Source organism: Hypoxylon fragiforme (assembly GCF_022984875.1).
Source record: "Hypoxylon fragiforme strain CBS 206.31 chromosome Unknown GGS25scaffold_9, whole genome shotgun sequence".
Taxonomy (NCBI): domain Eukaryota; kingdom Fungi; phylum Ascomycota; class Sordariomycetes; order Xylariales; family Hypoxylaceae; genus Hypoxylon; species Hypoxylon fragiforme.
In genome coordinates, this window is record NW_026054764.1 from 1,515,760 (window position 1) to 1,532,713 (window position 16,954).

General features: G+C 47.9%; 8 protein-coding genes across 8 annotated transcripts; 3 read left to right on the top strand and 5 right to left on the bottom strand.

Annotated features, from left to right (window-relative positions):
• Window positions 1-1,700: 1,700 nt before the first annotated feature.
• GGS25DRAFT_507410 (uncharacterized protein) lies at window positions 1,701-3,604 on the top strand. Its single transcript, XM_049262385.1, has 5 exons — window positions 1,701-2,101; window positions 2,182-2,381; window positions 2,433-2,536; window positions 2,594-3,262; window positions 3,472-3,604. The coding sequence occupies exons 3-4, from the start codon at window positions 2,451-2,453 to the stop codon at window positions 3,234-3,236; spliced, it is 729 nt and encodes a 242-aa protein (XP_049113124.1). The 5' UTR covers window positions 1,701-2,101; window positions 2,182-2,381; window positions 2,433-2,450; the 3' UTR covers window positions 3,237-3,262; window positions 3,472-3,604.
• A 478-nt stretch (window positions 3,605-4,082) lies between these two features.
• Window positions 4,083-6,091, top strand: GGS25DRAFT_525503 (oligopeptide transporter; the record flags this gene model as incomplete). The annotated part of the gene is made up of 6 exons (XM_049264805.1): window positions 4,083-4,332; window positions 4,384-4,564; window positions 4,618-4,769; window positions 4,823-4,931; window positions 4,987-5,126; window positions 5,178-6,091. 6 exons carry the CDS (start codon window positions 4,083-4,085, stop codon window positions 6,089-6,091), a joined length of 1,746 nt encoding a protein of 581 aa, XP_049113125.1.
• A 2,133-nt stretch (window positions 6,092-8,224) lies between these two features.
• Window positions 8,225-8,681, bottom strand: GGS25DRAFT_525504 (uncharacterized protein; the record flags this gene model as incomplete). Its single annotated transcript, XM_049264806.1, has 2 exons — window positions 8,225-8,602; window positions 8,667-8,681. The coding sequence occupies 2 exons, from the start codon at window positions 8,679-8,681 to the stop codon at window positions 8,225-8,227; spliced, it is 393 nt and encodes a 130-aa protein (XP_049113126.1).
• Window positions 8,682-10,344: 1,663 nt separating this feature from the next.
• GGS25DRAFT_525505 (uncharacterized protein) lies at window positions 10,345-10,928 on the top strand (the record flags this gene model as incomplete). Its single annotated transcript, XM_049264807.1, has 2 exons — window positions 10,345-10,654; window positions 10,741-10,928. The coding sequence occupies 2 exons, from the start codon at window positions 10,345-10,347 to the stop codon at window positions 10,926-10,928; spliced, it is 498 nt and encodes a 165-aa protein (XP_049113127.1).
• A 271-nt stretch (window positions 10,929-11,199) lies between these two features.
• Window positions 11,200-12,007, bottom strand: GGS25DRAFT_452636 (uncharacterized protein). Its single transcript, XM_049258851.1, has 2 exons — window positions 11,590-12,007; window positions 11,200-11,468 (listed from the first exon to the last, which is right to left on the bottom strand). Exons 1-2 carry the CDS (start codon window positions 11,733-11,735, stop codon window positions 11,318-11,320), a joined length of 297 nt encoding a protein of 98 aa, XP_049113128.1. The 5' UTR covers window positions 11,736-12,007; the 3' UTR covers window positions 11,200-11,317.
• A 272-nt stretch (window positions 12,008-12,279) lies between these two features.
• On the bottom strand, window positions 12,280-13,431 carry GGS25DRAFT_525508 (glutathione S-transferase; the record flags this gene model as incomplete). Its single annotated transcript, XM_049264808.1, has 3 exons — window positions 12,280-13,134; window positions 13,203-13,343; window positions 13,420-13,431. The coding sequence occupies 3 exons, from the start codon at window positions 13,429-13,431 to the stop codon at window positions 12,280-12,282; spliced, it is 1,008 nt and encodes a 335-aa protein (XP_049113129.1).
• Window positions 13,432-13,940: 509 nt separating this feature from the next.
• On the bottom strand, window positions 13,941-14,793 carry GGS25DRAFT_452736 (uncharacterized protein). The gene has a single exon (XM_049258853.1). It carries the CDS (start codon window positions 14,393-14,395, stop codon window positions 14,048-14,050), a length of 348 nt encoding a protein of 115 aa, XP_049113130.1. The 5' UTR covers window positions 14,396-14,793; the 3' UTR covers window positions 13,941-14,047.
• On the bottom strand, window positions 14,722-16,462 carry GGS25DRAFT_452725 (uncharacterized protein). The gene is made up of 3 exons (XM_049258852.1): window positions 14,997-16,462; window positions 14,839-14,906; window positions 14,722-14,794 (listed from the first exon to the last, which is right to left on the bottom strand). Exon 1 carries the CDS (start codon window positions 16,247-16,249, stop codon window positions 15,182-15,184), a length of 1,068 nt encoding a protein of 355 aa, XP_049113131.1. The 5' UTR covers window positions 16,250-16,462; the 3' UTR covers window positions 14,722-14,794; window positions 14,839-14,906; window positions 14,997-15,181.
• Between the last annotated feature and the right edge of the window lie 492 nt (window positions 16,463-16,954).

Sequence of the window (16,954 nt, forward strand, 5' to 3'; positions counted from 1 at the left end):
TCCGTAGGGATAAATCCACTTCAGCCTAACCTGGGGCAATATATACAATATATATATATAATTATTTTTGTAAAGCAATGCTATGATTGAAAAGAAAGGTTCTCTTTATTTAGAAAGTGGAGTTTGTACAATGCGAGCAAATGACGAATTCATCTATACGCATGCGAGCCCCCACGCGTTACTGTGTCTCCGGGACGGTTGGTAAGGCTGCTAGAATTGATGGTTTGGTGGAACTACGTAGGTATGTAAAGTGGGAACAGTGGGAATAGTGACAGCTATCGAGGGATCTACATTGCATAGGTAAGACGAACCTCAGGTGCCTACACCTTGTATCATGTGATCTTTAACTACTTACCTACGTGACCGTATGGTGAATCACATGGCTGTATTCTGGCTTGGTGAGGTTAAGAGTAACCACGTGCTTAGAGGCTTGGTATAGTCGATACTTCCGTACTTCTTGAGAGATACAAGTTGCCCTAATGAAGAGAGCATGCCGGGCCAAACCGGTTAGTAAGCTGAAAAATAGTAATCGGGCCAGAATAGTGATGTCATGCTTGGGTGCGTAAATTGACATATCTTCACAGAAGATCCCCTCAGCCATTCAAGCATTGTCACGTGATACCCCTCAATACATCTTTATATCTGAACATGAAGGTAGGCACCTACGTGGGTAGTTAGCATACCTGTGTTTATCTGATAGGTACTGTAAGTCTAGTGCTTATTCAGTGAGCTTCTGGGGGTATTATGGGGAGAAAAATCGGCGACTTGGCAGTTAACTATGTACTATGTGTATTCCATAGATAGTATGTACCTTTATCGCCAGAAGATGTGATAGGATTCTATGGGCTTACATTCCAAGGCTGCCAAGCCATTTACAAGCACTAGTGACAGTGCATCTCTTAGTATCCACTGCTGACTTATACTGTGTGGTAGTTGTTTTTCAGCCCTTTGAGGCTCAAATTTTTAGACAAGTAGCACACCTAAGGGTTAAGCCTATCTCCGTTAGATTCTCGGAACTTTGAACTTCAAGCTTTTCAGCGATTGTGCTAAGGTACGCAATAAGTTTAATGTTACACAGTTTATCTCCGAACGCCCAAGTACCTAGTCACTTTTGCCTTGATTGCCTTGGCTGTCACTTTATCTTTGAATCCTACAGAGCATCGACACCGGGTGCGGAATATTTTCCAACACTATCAAGGTATCTTCGTTAGAATCCTTGTCCCCATCATTGTCAACTGTCAGGTAGGTCCGCCACGTGGCTTGCTTTTCCTTCACCACCTGCCATATTATTTGATTTGGCCCGTAGTGGAGGCTGGCGCAGGTGTCAACTGAATCTCGCACCGGCACGGGCATTGATAGGTGTGTAACATGAACACAACAGATAATTTCTTACAAGAGTCACACAGCCTCAACTCTCTCCGCTACACAGCGTTTGCCAAGGAGTATCTGACTATGCCTTCAAAAAGAGGACTTATTCTGTTTTCACCGCTAATCGAAGACCTAACTAAGGCAATCACCAATACACTAAAATTACCTAACCTCGAGCAATTGTATGTTCGTGCAAGTATATAGAATACCTGTGTATCATAGGTATTGTGTAACAGTAACAATCATAAACTGGATCACGAGCCGCACGGTCGGATGCCAAGTATATGCTTACCAGGTGTCGAGAATCGGTACCATACAAAATGCAAGTTTGGCTTTGTCTTACTCTGTTCTATCAACGGGTCAACAGTACCTTACATTAGTGTAACCAAACTGTGAACTTGTTGGATACCTAGATTTTGGGGCCTTTTTAGCGTCAGCAATGCCAACATTATTGTCAAGGGTCTTCACCATTTACCCAGAGGCTACCTAAAAAAGAGAAAACTACATGGGGGCTTGGCTAGAACAAAGATGCCTACATGAATATGTGTATTCCCCGTAACCCTCGTAGTCTCTATTGGAATGTTTCAGACCCCGCGAAACAGCGATGCCAGTCTCCGTTTTCAAGGCTCCGCTTCATGACATAACTTACCTAGGTAGGTGTACATACGTAGGTGCCTACATACCTAAGCACCTACCTAGTTGATATCTACTATCTACATAGGCACCTCGATAGGTACTCAACCTCACATTCCGCACGCTCTTTATGTTTATGTAAATAGAACCGTCTAGTCAGATTCTAATCGGATCCTTCAGGAATTGCAAGCTTCGACTTCTCCACTCATATCTGCCGCCACAATAACTAAGACGAACTACTGGGATGAACACCACTGAGATGAACACCATTGAGATGAACGCTGTTGAGAAACGTGTACTAAAGCGATGGACTGAGGAAGAGGATACGATTCTCTCATCTCGATCCCAAACTAGACCACGCAGAATGGACTCCTGCCGAGGTACGTTCATAGGAATTCAGTTCAAAATATGCTTGCGTTAACACCATAAAGTAGGATGATATTCTCTTAATGTCGGTTCAGAAATATGGCCGAGAATGGAAAGCCATCCAAGAAAGGAGCTATCCATCGCGGTCAAGAAATGACCTTAAGAACAGGTAGACATGCCAGTGGAGAGCAATAAAAGAATCAGTTCTGATAATAATATAACAAAGGTATACAGTCCTTTCAAGGAGACTGAGTACACCACGGAGCCAGCCTGAGAATGTGGACGCTGGGACAACAGACTTCGGAAATATCACAGTGAGGATATCGCCACCAGACGAAGAAATGGAGGAAAACGACTCTATGCCGTTCGACTTGGGTGAACCGGATTCAACAGTGATAGAAACCATGAGCGATCAAGGCATCACTGAGTCGTGGATGGAGATGATAGACAAGACCAGGCCTGGCTCCTCCCAATCGATTTCCCACACAACGATGGACTTCGAATCCCTTCATCATCAAGACCCAATAACAGTCGGCGACCCATTCATTCTTGACGACCCAGACTTAGAATCTTACGGAATCACCATGTCCCCAATATCCCCCCTTTCCGACCCCGCCCCACCAATACAAACGAGCCACAATCAATTCCTAACAGAGCCGAGCTGGACGGAAATGTTGGAGTCTTATAACAGATCTGAGCCCAAGGTTCACGACATCACACCTCCACAATCGGAGGATAGCTATTCGCTCCCTACAGGCATTGCACCAAGCAACGCAGAGTACTTCTCTAGCGCAGCCCCTAGGGGCGATGTGGTAGTGGGAAAGGTGTCGATGGTGGTGGAGCAATGTAACCGGGATACACTGAACTAGCTCTTAGATATAACATCGTCGCTTAGCTGTAAAGTGAAGTTAGAAATACCTCCCTCATTCAATGAAGAGCGTCGAGAGAGAGATAATCAGCCATGATAGTAGTATGAAGGTCCCCAGTTTAGGCCCTATTTTCCAGATGTAGCTAACCGTTAGGTTAATGAACTACTGGATCGATCCTCGGCCACGTCGAACTAGGTACCTAGGTCCTAGTATGCACTAAAGGGTAGGTACCTACCTAGTATTAATAGCAATACATCTCTTAAGCTTCTCTGTGGGAATAGCGCCCGAAAGGGGTTACCTTCTCCGGTATCACGTGAGCTCTTAGACTACAGGTGTAAATATTGGATTGATAGGGACCTAGTTACCTGGGTAACCTGGAAGTAACCCAGGCGTGTTATCACTCTAAAGCCGGAGACGTTTTGTTAGCGCCAATCGGGCGCTAATTTCAGCGCAACGATACGCTGAAACTCACCATAAATATAGTGAGATACAGCTGGTGGCCTCTATACTTACAGTGCTATCGATGCCTATAACCTTGCAAATCGGACCAACTTTCGTCCGCCTTTTCGGTATTGATAGCGTTAAAGTACCTACATACCCAGTTAGGTAGGTAGGTCACCTAACAGGCTATACGCATAAATGTTGGACCGTACTAGGCATGTAACATTACATGTTGGACCGTACTAGGCATGTAACATTACATATGTACAGCTTACTTACCTACAATAAGGGGGAGAGGGGTTCAAGTGTCCTGTATGTTGACAAGTTCAATATTGTACTTCTCTCCCTACAAGTTAGGAAGAACCTCATACTTAACACCAATACTCTATACGAGCGGGTGTGACGATGTCAACAGAAATAAGCCAGTCGCGGGACTACCCCTCCATACCTCCAGCTCCTGCGCAAAACGAGAAGATCGCAGAGACTGCCAGTATCGTAGGATACGATATCAGTTCCTCCTGTCCCCGAGAAGCATCGGATGATGACCTGGCAAGACTACGCCATGTAGCTGATGCGATTCCCAAGGTCGTATGGCTTGTAGCCTTCACGGGAGCTGCGCAGCGTCTTGCCTACTACGGGACGACGGTCCCATGGCGTGGGTTCAGTTCTGATGCATCCTAAGTATTCAACATCTAACTACTGATAGAAAACTATCTCCAGAACCCGCCAGGCCATCCCCTATCTCCTGGTGCGCTCGGCCTTGGTCAATCTACGGCAACCATCATCAATAACGCGTTCCTATTTCTTGGTTATCTATCGCCACTGCCTTTCGCTATCATCTCTGATTCTTGGCTTGGGCGATATAAAACGTTACTTCTCAGTTTGATGTGCGTTTCTCCCCCTCGCGCTACTCCTGCCTACCTGGATTAATCTATGACAGCATCTTCTTAGTGGGACAAGTCGTGTTATTCGTCACATCTTTACCGTTTGCAGTTTCGGATAAAGAGACAGCTCTGGCTGGTTTTATCGTCGCCATGATCTTTATGGGTCTCGGGCAGGGAGGTACCACGGCCGTTGTATTCCCCTTTATATGTAAGCGTTAACTCACGGTTCGGGATAGTGACACTTGACTTACCTCCATCAAGGCGACCAGATTCCTGAGAAGCCCCCACAGGTTATTCGCAATCACAGGGGAGAAGAGGTTGTTACTGACGCTAACCTCACAATTCAACATGTATTCACTCTCTTCTTTTGGTGAGCTGATACCCCGCACATGTGTATCCCTGACATCGTATTATTAACCCAATAGGACGATCAATATCGCGTCCTTGATTACACTTGCTACAACAACTTTGGAAAAGAGCGTTGGTTTCTGGGCTGCTTACCTGCTACCCTTGTGTGGCTTGATTGTATCCATGGTACCATTCCTGCTATTGAATGGCCGACTGAGTATGTACCTGGTCCCTTATGCACTATCAGTATTACTAACATGAGCTCTAGCCAAACGACCCCCCGACGGCAACGTATTGCCCCACGCAGCCAGAGTCCTGGTCCTTGCAACCAGATCTGGCTTCCGTCTCACCGCAGCCGACCCGTCGCACCAGGTGCTGCTGCATAACGACGGATCGTTTCCATGGACATCCGTCTTTGTGCAGGAGATACGCCGCGTCCTCCGAGCCGGCCGAGTCGTCCTCTTCTTCGTCGTATTCTACCTCTGCTTCAACCAAACGACCACCAACATCATATCGCAGGCGAACCAGATGCAGATAACGGGAGTCTCCAACGATACGCTGCAGTCCATGGACCCGATCTTCTACATCATCCTCAACCCCCTGATCCAAAACGTCATCTTCCCGCTCCTCTCCCGTCGCGGCATATCCATGGGACCGATCGCGAGAATGTCGGCTGCCTTCCTGTTCTTGGCGGTGGGAACAGCCTATACGGCCGGCGTCCAGAAAGTCATATACAGCCGCGGTCCGTGCTACACGGCGCCGCTAGCCTGCGACGCCGGCATTGTTGCAACGTTCGATGACGCGACACAATACCGCCCCAACGAGATCAGTGCCTGGATCCAGATCCCGTTCCACTTCCTCTGTGCCACCAGCCAGATCTTCGGCTTCGTCGCACTGAACGAATTCGCGTACACGGAGGCCCCCACTAACATGAAAGCTGTGGTGAAGGCCCTCGAGCAACTGACTGCCGCTCTGGGAGCCGTGCTAGGCATTGCTCTTGGCCCGGTTTCCAAAGACCCGTGGCTCGTTATTGTGTACGCCGTTCTATCGGCGGCGACGGCTGCTACCGGGGTCGCGTTGTACGCGACGTTCCGAGCATACGATGATTCGTGGTACACGAAGGATGCTGTTGGGAGCATGGAAGAACGTTCTCGGGCCGAGAATGCATCGGAAATTAGATAACGAGCCATGCCACTTGCATATGCCCCTAAGGCGAGTAGGTACTTTGATGTTATGACATCTGGGACACTTAACCCCATTAGCCACCCCTCCTTCACAAGACCACCTACTGCTTTACTCATCCCTGTCTACCTTATTTTCGTCTGGCATGAAATGAGGGCTGCTATGCGCTTAGCAAGGGAAGGTAAAGGCGAAGCTTTTACTTGAAGAGCTATGTAGATACCTACTAGGTACCTACACAGAAGGAGAGGGGTGCATTCCACGTACCCAATACATAGTACACATACATAGAGCTGTGCTCATTGCAGAGTGAAAGAATCACTTTATTCGCAACGTCTCGGCAAGTACGGCTCGGCTATCAACTGTCCCTCTTGTTCCACTGCAAACGTACCTGACCCACGACGGTAGCGATAGTAATTTCTCAACGGGAATCCTTCCTTCGACCCGCCTAGCTGAACATGTATAAAGATCTCTTCCGGCTGTATGAACCATTATAGGAATATTAAGATCTACCCTCTCCCCACGAAAAACTGTGCCTCCACCATGAATACCTAACCTAGTAATCCAGGTATAACTACCGTAGAAACGAGGCATTGGTACCCAGACACCCATGTCCCTGAGCACCTAGACTCTCGTAGGCGTCGTCGTACCGGCGGACCATACAGCACCAACTTGAGATCGACCACGAAGAGGCTGCGCTGCCGATAGACTGCACAGAACAATGGCAATTGGCAATATGCAATCTAGCGTATCCATTGCAGCGTCAGTGTGGATTACTTCCGCATTAGTTTTCAAAGTTGACTACCCCGGATGCACTGTTGGTACCCAGAAGTTCCTTATTCACCTGCGCACTCACAGTAGAGGACATCGGCGTTCTATGGGTGCTAGGACATCTTTTGTGGTTATATACAGCGCGACAGTTAATCTTCGCCGTATGCATAGCAGGGCCAAATAGTTGATGCCGGCGACTGCCTTTGGATGGGAAGGGGAGGAACATGTAGGCTGATTAGGGATTGACAATTCTTGTTTCTGGCCAGGCATCCATGACTACCCAGATAAGGTACGGAGCATGGTGTACAGGTCTTTCGGATTATTCAATCTTTGATTCGCTGTCGTCGCCGTCTTCATACATGTCTCTGATATCATCTAGCCCCTTTCAGGTTTACTGCACGGGCACCAACATCATAGGGACCAGCATGTCTATCTGGGGTGGGCACCTAAGCATCGCCGACCTCCATTTTCACCACGGAGTAGGTAATAACATGTGGATGGGTAAACGGAACGATTGCGAGAAGATGGTCTCTGGGTACCGTTTAGTCCGGGATCCATTCATCCTCCCCAAATATTGCTCTGCTGGCACGAAGTAATCATCTAGAATCGAACAGGTCAACTTATCCAATGATATCTGTTCGGGGGAGATTCTTCTAACCCAGGCACTTACTTTAATCCACCCAAACCCCAACTTCTGAGACAAAGGCAGAGTCAGAGACTGGGGATGACCTACGTGCTTCACAGGATAACGTTATTCAATACGCGGAGCGCTTCAGTGTATCGATAATGGACGCAAGTAACTAGCATTCACTGTCAAGGGTCTACCCGGGGACTACATGGGATGCTAGATAGAGCAAAAACAGCTTACATGGGTATGTACCTTGTAGCTCCCATGCCTGGTCCCCGGGGAGATATTAGAGATCGCCGCGCCGCAAGGGTGTTGTTCTGCATCTGTTAGGTCCCACCCCGTGACACTAACCCCTTTAGCAATAGGTATCTAGACACGCATGTGTAGAGCGCATTCCTTGTTACCTGTAACACAAACTTGTGACGAGTCTCCTGGCTGCTTCTGGGATTATGTATAAGCTCTGTTATGTATGTCGGCTAGGAAATCGGACGAGTACCCGATTAGTTAGATCCTTCACTAACACATTTGGAATCACACATTCTGCTGCAAGGACCACATATATGGGCTGCCTGCGACATAAAGGGCAAAACACGTTGTGGAATTTATCTTTTATTCTTTACTTGCATAATACATCGCTCCCTGCCTCGGAGCGCGGTACATCTCAAATGATGGAGCTGGCAGAACTATGCCATGTAGCCCCCTTAATCATCACAGTCCAAGTCCGTAGCCAAAGCCTTTCACTCCTCCCAGCTCTTCCTGTGTCCATCAATATTCCCACCCACAATTCCATACGCGTCCTTCCCGAGTAGCAGCTTCGGCGGCAACTCCAGACCCGGGTCCCGCCACCGCCCACACCCCGCCAATGCCTCCACCAGCAGCTTGCCCGTTTTATCGGGGTCACCGGGCTGCTTAAGAATAAATGCGCCCAGCGCATTCTCGGTGGGCGTGACGCCGCCGTTCTTGATGTCCTCGATGGCCTTGGCCGCGCGGCCCTTGTGGCCATCAACCAAGAAATTAGTGCGGACATAGCCGGGCTCGACGCAGGTAACCCTAATCCCCAGATGCGCGACCTCGCCGCGGGGGGTCGCGCGCGGTGGCGATGACGACGTCGCCGTCTTTCAGCGCGGCGAGAGCTATCGAGCGGCCGAAGCCGGATGTGCAGCCGGTGATGAACCAGACCTTATTGGTGGCCATGTTGTTTAGAGTTGGGTTGGAGATGAAGGGATGGAAGAGGGAAAGGGGGGAGGGGGGAGAAAAGTTGGAAAGGAAAGTTGATATTGGCAAGGCTTTGAGAAGGGTGGTTGTTAGTCGCAAGAGAATGGTAAGATTGCTTGCTTGCTTGTTGGTGTATAGTTCGCTTATACATAAGTAAGATAGAGTACTTATGAGGCCAAATGAGTTGCGAACGAAAAGGAGATTGAACAAGGCTCCCCCTAATTTTATGCGCAGAGTCTACCTTTCAAGGTTTGAAAAAGCCAATTGTTCATCTTCACTTTCGTTTGCTTGTCAGTATCTGTGCCTATACCAAGAGTCACATGCGAGAACCACTATGATAAGAGACAAGTGTTCGCAAGTGTGCGATACCACGTAGGAAAGTCGAGTTCAAGGCCAAGGGGCCGGAGTAAGAGAGGAGAGTATCCTCGTTGGACTCATCTGCATTCGGCGTTTATGTAAAGCAGCCTAGCCGAAGTCCGATATCACAATGCAAAGCCCGAAATACCTCATTGTATTTGCCAAGGCATATAATGGTAGGTATACATAGTGCATAATAACTGCATACCTGGTGTAAGTGTATGAGCCCCAGAAATTGGTGTTGGAAAGGTTGAAAGAACTCGTTGGTTATCAGCTTATAGCTATGTACCAACAAAGGCATTTAATCCTCATCAGTGTGGCGTTCCTTAGTTATCAGTCTGCTATATCCAATAGGGGCTACGATGTACCTAGGTACCAACCAACATCCCCGCGCCCCTTTTTGTAATTCTTACAACCCTTACCAACCCCTAAACACATTTCAACAACCAAAAAAAGACCATAATTACCTATTTACACAATGAACCCAAATATTATAACAAGTAGTAGGTTTACCTACCAGCTGGGAAGAATATCAACGAAGATTTCTCATGATGAAAGTATATAATAACATCCTCAACTTCGTATAATCAATCATATAACCTTCACGCAGCTATATGTGTGACACTCTTAACTCATCCATTGATTCATTTTAGTTAAGCCGTATGTTTGTTTCCAAATTAGTTATCAACTACCTACTTACCTATCTAGTAGTCCATAAACAAAATAGTTACTAGTTGGAAAGCTTGATGCGATATGATGACAAAGAGTTTGGTCTACCGAGCCGCCAAGAAAGCTGCCTAATGGCAGGATTCCAACATTGAGTCTTTAAATACTTTAAATATCTGATGTTTGAATATTTCCTCGGGATATGAACGCTCATTCACCACAAATGACGACAATGACTTAGGCACCCATGATTTTACTTAATGAAGGTGAGATATCAGTTGGGATGTCTAGCCTTCCGTTAGCCGCAACCCGTCAACTGGAACTTCCCATAACGTAATGAAGATTCCTTAGGGCTTGCTTGGCATAAGAGACTGTTAATAGCTTCAAGTGACGATGACATCTGATGTTCAAATCAATGAAGGCGCAAGGTCTCATGGTCACACGGAAGACTTGCTGAATTCAGCAGAAGAACATCTTCGTATGTAAGTCCTGAGGAGTATATAAAGGTCCCTGGGTCTCTTCATTGTTATTTCTCTATCACAAGTCATCATATCAGATCATCAAGCCTGAAAGCTCAAAGTTAGCTATCTTCAATCAGTCAATTGACCAACCCATCACAATGAAGCTCATCCCAGCAACCACCCTTGCCCTGACAGCCCTACTCCATGTAACCTACGCCAACTTCGATATCTACAGCCAAGGGGTCGGCGGCGACGGCATCAGCGGCAACACCTGGGGCTACCAGGTCTATGACACCGCCCCCGACTGCGGCGATGTCCACGACTGGATATGGAGGAAGAAAAGCGATGTCAGCGGAGGCAAGTACGGCGTCCGCTGCAAAGGAAAGAACGGCGCATGCAACGCCTCGGGTGACCCTTCTGGCATCGAGGAGATGGAGTTTAACTTCAACACTGACGAGCATCACTGGAGTAAGCCCCCCTCTCCCCCCCAACCTTTTTTCGGGTAATGCCGATGCTTCTTGGGTGCAATACTAACTTACCTGTGCGATATCTAGCCATCTACGCAAACCGCGGCTGGGGCCTGTTCGACAAGAATGACAAGCAGGTAGGCACCTGCATGCCGTACCCCAACGACGACTTCTACTGCGGCAAGGGTGCGGGTAGAGCTGAAGGCGAGCGCAAGGTTCGCTGCCTGACGAACTCCGTGAACTCGGGCGACATCAACGCTCACAGGCCAAAATAAGGTACTCCTTATTGAAGTGTTGGCAAAGTTCAAGGGTAGCTTCCTCGCAGGAGTGGAAGCTTATTGAGCACGGGTGAGAGAAATGTAAGAGTATAGGGGTGGGTTGTAGGCCATGTATATGTATTGAAGATAGGGGGTCGTTCATAATGGGCATAGTACAGTACACGCATGCTTAGAAAGTGAAGTACCTCATTAACAAATATCTCATCTCCATCCATCAAATCATGACTTTTCCCCATTCTCTATTCTTGATGTGGCATTAAAAACGCGTTCTTCTCATGATATAAACGTTGCTCATCTCATGAATTAAAAATGTGTGCTCCTCTCATGCGCGACATTGTCTATCGGGAATCTAGCGTAGGCAGATAGAGGAAGAAGAAATAAATAAATCAAATAAGCGGGATCTTTTGGCCGCCGGTCACAAGGCGCTGGAACACCAGGTTCGGGTCGTACGTCTCCTGGATCTGGTGAAGGCGGGACACGCTCTTTTCTCCGTAGGATGAAATGACTTGTTGGTTGTGGTCCGAGTTGGTCAACATGCTGCAGATGGTGATTGGTGTGGTTAGCAATCTGAGCTAGTGGGAACTTGAAGATTGATGTCTAGGCAGGGAGCAGATATATACTACCAAAAAGTGACCTAGAAAGGATGGAGGCAACTTACATGTACGGGAATAGAATCTTTCGCATCTTGGCTTCTAGTTGAAGGGTGCGGATGAATGTTTCCCACGCAGGGAACACTTCTTCCACATCATCCCTCTCCCACCAAGCCTTCCATGACATGACATGGCGTGCCGTTGAGTCATGCATACATACGAATTTATTCCTTGTGTACCTGGGAAGCTAACAGAATCGCCAGCGACCAAGTAATGAACACAACCCTCGGGTGCCCAGAGCTGAAAGCCGCCCCGGCGCCTCTGCCCGCCAACTGGGGCGTCTACACGCGGTACTCGCACCAGCGCGACCTGGCGATGACGTCGATCATCAACGGCATCGAGCGCAAGCTGGCGGATTTTTGCGATATCGCGGAGCGCTCTGCGCTGCGCTTGAACATGATATGGGATTGCAGGAGCCAGGTTGGGCTGGTGGAGTTGGTTTTGCCGGACTCTGAGCTGGTCGCTTGAGAAGGAGAGGGAGAGGGGGAGGGCTTGGAGTAAGGAAATAAATGGGTAGCGAGGTAGGTTGAATACCTAGGTACGATGTGTTTTGATACTGCTAGTTAAATATTTGACATAAAATAACGCCGGTTGAATAAAACTGAATAATCTTCATTTACTCTCTGATGTGAGTAGTGCAAGCTGATTTTCCCTCTCGCCCCCTTTCTCGTCACAATAAACAGCAAGCAACACGAAATCTACAACCTCTCGTCATCGGCCAACGGCTCAACCAGCACCGCGGGACCCGCCGGAACAATGACCGGCACCTGGCTCTTCGTGACCTTAACCCTCGCCTGCGCATACCCCTGCTTATAGATCTTGATCCACGGCGCCGTAGTCCTATAAAACGCGCCGCCCGTCGGCTCACTGTGTTCGTCCCAGTACAGCCTTCGGAACCACAGGTGCAGGCGCGGGTAGTCGTGGCGGATGCTCTTGAGGTTGCACTGGAAGACGGTGTGGTAGGCGACGTCGAAGCGGGCGATGGTGGTGTACAGGCGGACGTCGGCCTCGGTCAGGTGGTCGCCGAAGAGGAACGGCTTCCCGTGGCCGGCGAGGATGGCCTCGAGGCGGTCCAGCGACGCGAATAGGGGGTACACGTTCTCGTCGTAGGACTCCTGTTTCCCGGCGAACCCGCACTTGTAGACGCCGTTGTTGACGGTGTTGTAGACCCAGTCGTTGAGCTCGTCGATCTCCTTGCGGAGGGGCGCGGGGTACAGGCCGCCGCCCAGCTTCTCCTTGGTGGCCTCGCGGTGTTGCTCGGGCACGAAGGCGTCGAACTCGGCGTACAACATGCGGATGATCTCGCTGGACTCATTGTTGACGATGGTGCCGGTCTTCTTGTCCCAGAGCACCGGCACGGTGATGCGCCCGTCGAAGTCCGGGTTCACCTTGAGGTACAGCTCTCGCAGGTACGTGACCCCGTATACGGGGTCCTCCGGCAGCGAGCCGTTCTGGCCGTCGAATACCCACCCATTGTCAGATGCACTTAGAATGTACAGGTCAATGACGTCTTCGAGGCGCTTTAGAGCGCGCACGATCATAGTGCGGTGCGCCTGTTTTCATGTTAGCTGCTTCTAGCCAGGAACTTAGGAATTCACTTCAATGTTTGCGATATATGTACCCATGGACAACCCGGGGATATGTATAGAGCATATCGACCTTTCTCAGCTGGGAATTGGGAGTTAGGTTCTTTAGAAATAAAATCACGGAACGTGCTGGCCGGTCTCGTAAAGTGGCCATCTTTCTGGTAGTCAATTTTGGTCTTCCATGTTTGTTTGGTGTTAGATTCAAGTATGCGGTACATCGCTGGGATTAGCTTCAGTTTGAGGAGTACTTACAGGTTGAGCCATGTTGCTAAGATGTCGATAGCAGATACACCGGACTAATGATTCGTACCGATGGGCTTTTGAGATTTGACGAGCTAAGACCGAGCTGTTGGCTAATATCCGTTGCATTAAATAGGTAATGATTGAAGAGTTCTGGCTTCCTCGGTGTTGGAGGTGCTTCTTTGATGGAGGGGTTGAAGCTTCCACTATAGCACTGAACTTAAGTACTTTGCTGTGTGTCGCACACGATTACAAAGCCACTGGGTTCGTTTGGGGTTTCCCAGGGTTCTACCTGGTTATTTCGTGAATAGGATTCAGCAACATCTAGCTATATGTTAGCCTTAATTGCGTGACCAAGTTACTTACTGATCATTAATAATCGTCGATATCAAATTATCTAAGCAGCTATTTTGCATCTAAAGCAGGTATACATTGTATTGAGGCAGGATTTGTCATTGTTACTTGAAGCTATGGTTCATGTAGTCTAGTATATGTAGTAATGGATATTACGAGTTTACATATGTAGGTAACCGCGCGATGGTAGTACATGGTATTATAACTTACATGTAGGTACTAGGTAGTACTACTAGTAGTATATACAAGTATTAACAACCCTTGCCATACATACACTCCCTTTCACTCACAGCTTTGAATCCTTACCATGAGCTCCAGCCTCGTCATCTGTTGGCATAGTATCGCTTGTCTCGGCCTTTAGGCTCGTTGGATCGCCTAGCATACTTGGGTTGGCCTCAGGTCCGTAAAGTTTCTTAACTGCTCTCTCTCTTAAACTTTCATGGCTCTTGCTTTTCCCACTTGATGACGAGCTGGGTGATGCTGACTGTGAAGTTTGAGTGGCCCCTCTTTCGTCTTCGGTAGGCATGTGGTTGCTCTGCTCTGCCTTTAGGCTGGTGGGATCACCAAGCTGACTCGGATTCGCGTCCGGATCTTGAAGGGTCTTGGTGGCCTTCTCTCGTAGAGTTTCCGGCATCCTCTTAGACTTGATGGGTATCTTGAACGCGTATAATGCTAAAACGGTTGTTGTGAAAGGGAGGGTTTGTGCTGCACTCAAGTGTCTCGTTTGAGGAGCTGCTCATAAACAAACATAATATGGGTACAATTGGAGATTGATGGTACAACAGTGAAAAGGAAAATAGAAAATGTTAAGCCGAAAAATAGATATGGAAGTTGGCGAAATTTCTTGCCTAGAACTCATTCATGTTAATGATTAGGTATACGTGACACTTACAGTTCATGATTCGTGATCTCATCATATGAAGTTGATGACCTCACAACGCATTTTGCCATCAAGTTCACTGGCTACCTAGTAGGCATTTCAGGTTGAACACTTCATAAATCCCGGCCCAGGGATAGGATAAGGCCTAAACCACTGAAATCTTAGCGCATGTATAGCCCAAGTGTACTGCTAGATACCTTGTGTGCCAAACACGCTGCAAGTTAGCAGAACCTCACTCACAATATCGGAGTATTCTTTTAGTCCCCTTGATATGAGTCGTCTTAGCAGTTGTTAACATGGTATTAAATAAATCGGTATGAGGGGTACGGTTTTGTTACGGGAAAATAAAGCTCACCAATTGCTGGCTCTTCGCACGTTCATCAACTGGGTTAGCATTTATACAAGTTTGACGATCATCGTAAACCCCAAAAGTAATCTTCAACAGAAATCATACAAGGGAAGACACAACGATGAAGATAACTTAGCTCATTACGGGTATTTACAGGTTTGGGGTGATATATATACAATCCCATGACATCGTCAACCGCCTAGTTGCCGTCTCCGACCCTTTGGTCTAATCCGTGTTGGATCTGGTGAGGGCTTTTGCACTCGACCAATTTCTGGACTCCTCCGCCGTGATCTCGATAACCCAGGGCTTTTAGCACGAATACCCTTATGGGGTGAGGTATATCTTGATGAGACCATCTTTGTTATGTCACTATACAGTTCCGGATCTGAGGAAAACTCATCGCCTCGAGGAGTAGGTGTGTCTGATACGATGGTCTCATTCTCTTGCACAACAGACCCTAAGGGCGTTTGTCCGTCCTCATCTTGATATTTTTCTTCTTCCTGCCGTTCTTCCTCGTCCTCCTCGTTCTCCACCTCTTCCACATCTTCTAGAGATCGGATCTCTGACATGTCAGAAATAGACGTAGTTGGTGTGTCAGGATCCTCTGGTTGTGACATGTCCTCATCATCAAAACCGCGGGATAAGGTAGTCGACAATACCATCACATCTGACTCGTGCTCCGAAAAGGATAGTGTTCTTGCCGGTGTCGATGCGGCAGAATCGTCTGAGCACATGGTGAGGGATCGAGGCGAAGGGGGGAGATGGCTTGCCGGGATAGAGGAAATGCTGGTGTTGATAGAGAGAGGCTCATCTGTCATGAAAGAAACACCATCCTCAGAATCGTCGAAGAATGGAATTGATGTGGGATCTTCGGTAGATTTGTGCCAAGGATGATCGTCGGGGAGATACGATGCGAAGTACCTAACGAGAGAATCCAAGGACTTGGTTCGAAAGAGCTGAACAGCATGCTGCCATTGCTGGGTCCCGATAAGATTCGGGTTGGCAATGATCTCGAGAGAAGCAGATTCTAGACTCTGATTTAACTCGTTGAGCCGGAGCTGCTTGCGATCAGCTAGTTGGCGATGCAGCTCATCGACGGTGCTTGCGTTATTAGATATTTCGTAGACGTCGTGGTGAAAGGCCTCCGGGTCTTGAATAGAGAAGGCTACTGTGTTATATTGATCATGTAGCTTGGTGAAGAGTTCATCTCTCTTCATACCAAACTTCCAAGCGGGCCATGACCAACCAGAATCGTCCATTCTCCAACGGGCGGAATGTGGATTATTGTTATCGTGAACAACTTTGGGATAACCCTTTTCCTATATCAAGAAGCAGGTCACCTAAGTCGCGAGTCGGAACTAGGCTCAAAAAGGCGTAACGATTCGTAGGCGAATGTCTAAATGGGTTTGGGTATCGTAGTTGGTAATGAAATAAGGGTATACTGATGGGATAGAAAAGGAAAAATATTGGTTTTGGTATTGGTACAATCTCGCTCAAATTCAATTGAGATTCGATACATAGGTGGGCTGGAGGTGGTGACAGAAGTCATGGATTTAAACGCGGCTTGTGGGAAACATTTTGATAATAATTCTATGGTCGTCTTCGTTGACTTATCGAGAGGGTTTTAATACACTATGTTAGTGATTTTTGAAAGGTGTTGGCAACTTTTTGTTATGTTGTTCAATGTTAAGGTGATTCACCTAGGGTGGGCGTGCCTATTGTTTGTTCCCTTTGTGTTGTGATAGTTGCAGCCAGGCGACGGTGTAAAAGAGGAAGTGGGAACTGGACGGATACCATATCTTGCGAGGGAAGGATGCCCTGTCTGCCTGAGGGCCCTACGAAATGTCAATTTAATTGCCTATTGGTTGTTCGGGGGCCACAAGGACACTGCGCCCGGAGCAACATTAACCACATTGTCGCAGACGTAAGCCAATGAAAAGCCTTGATGTTTTACTTTGTCCAAT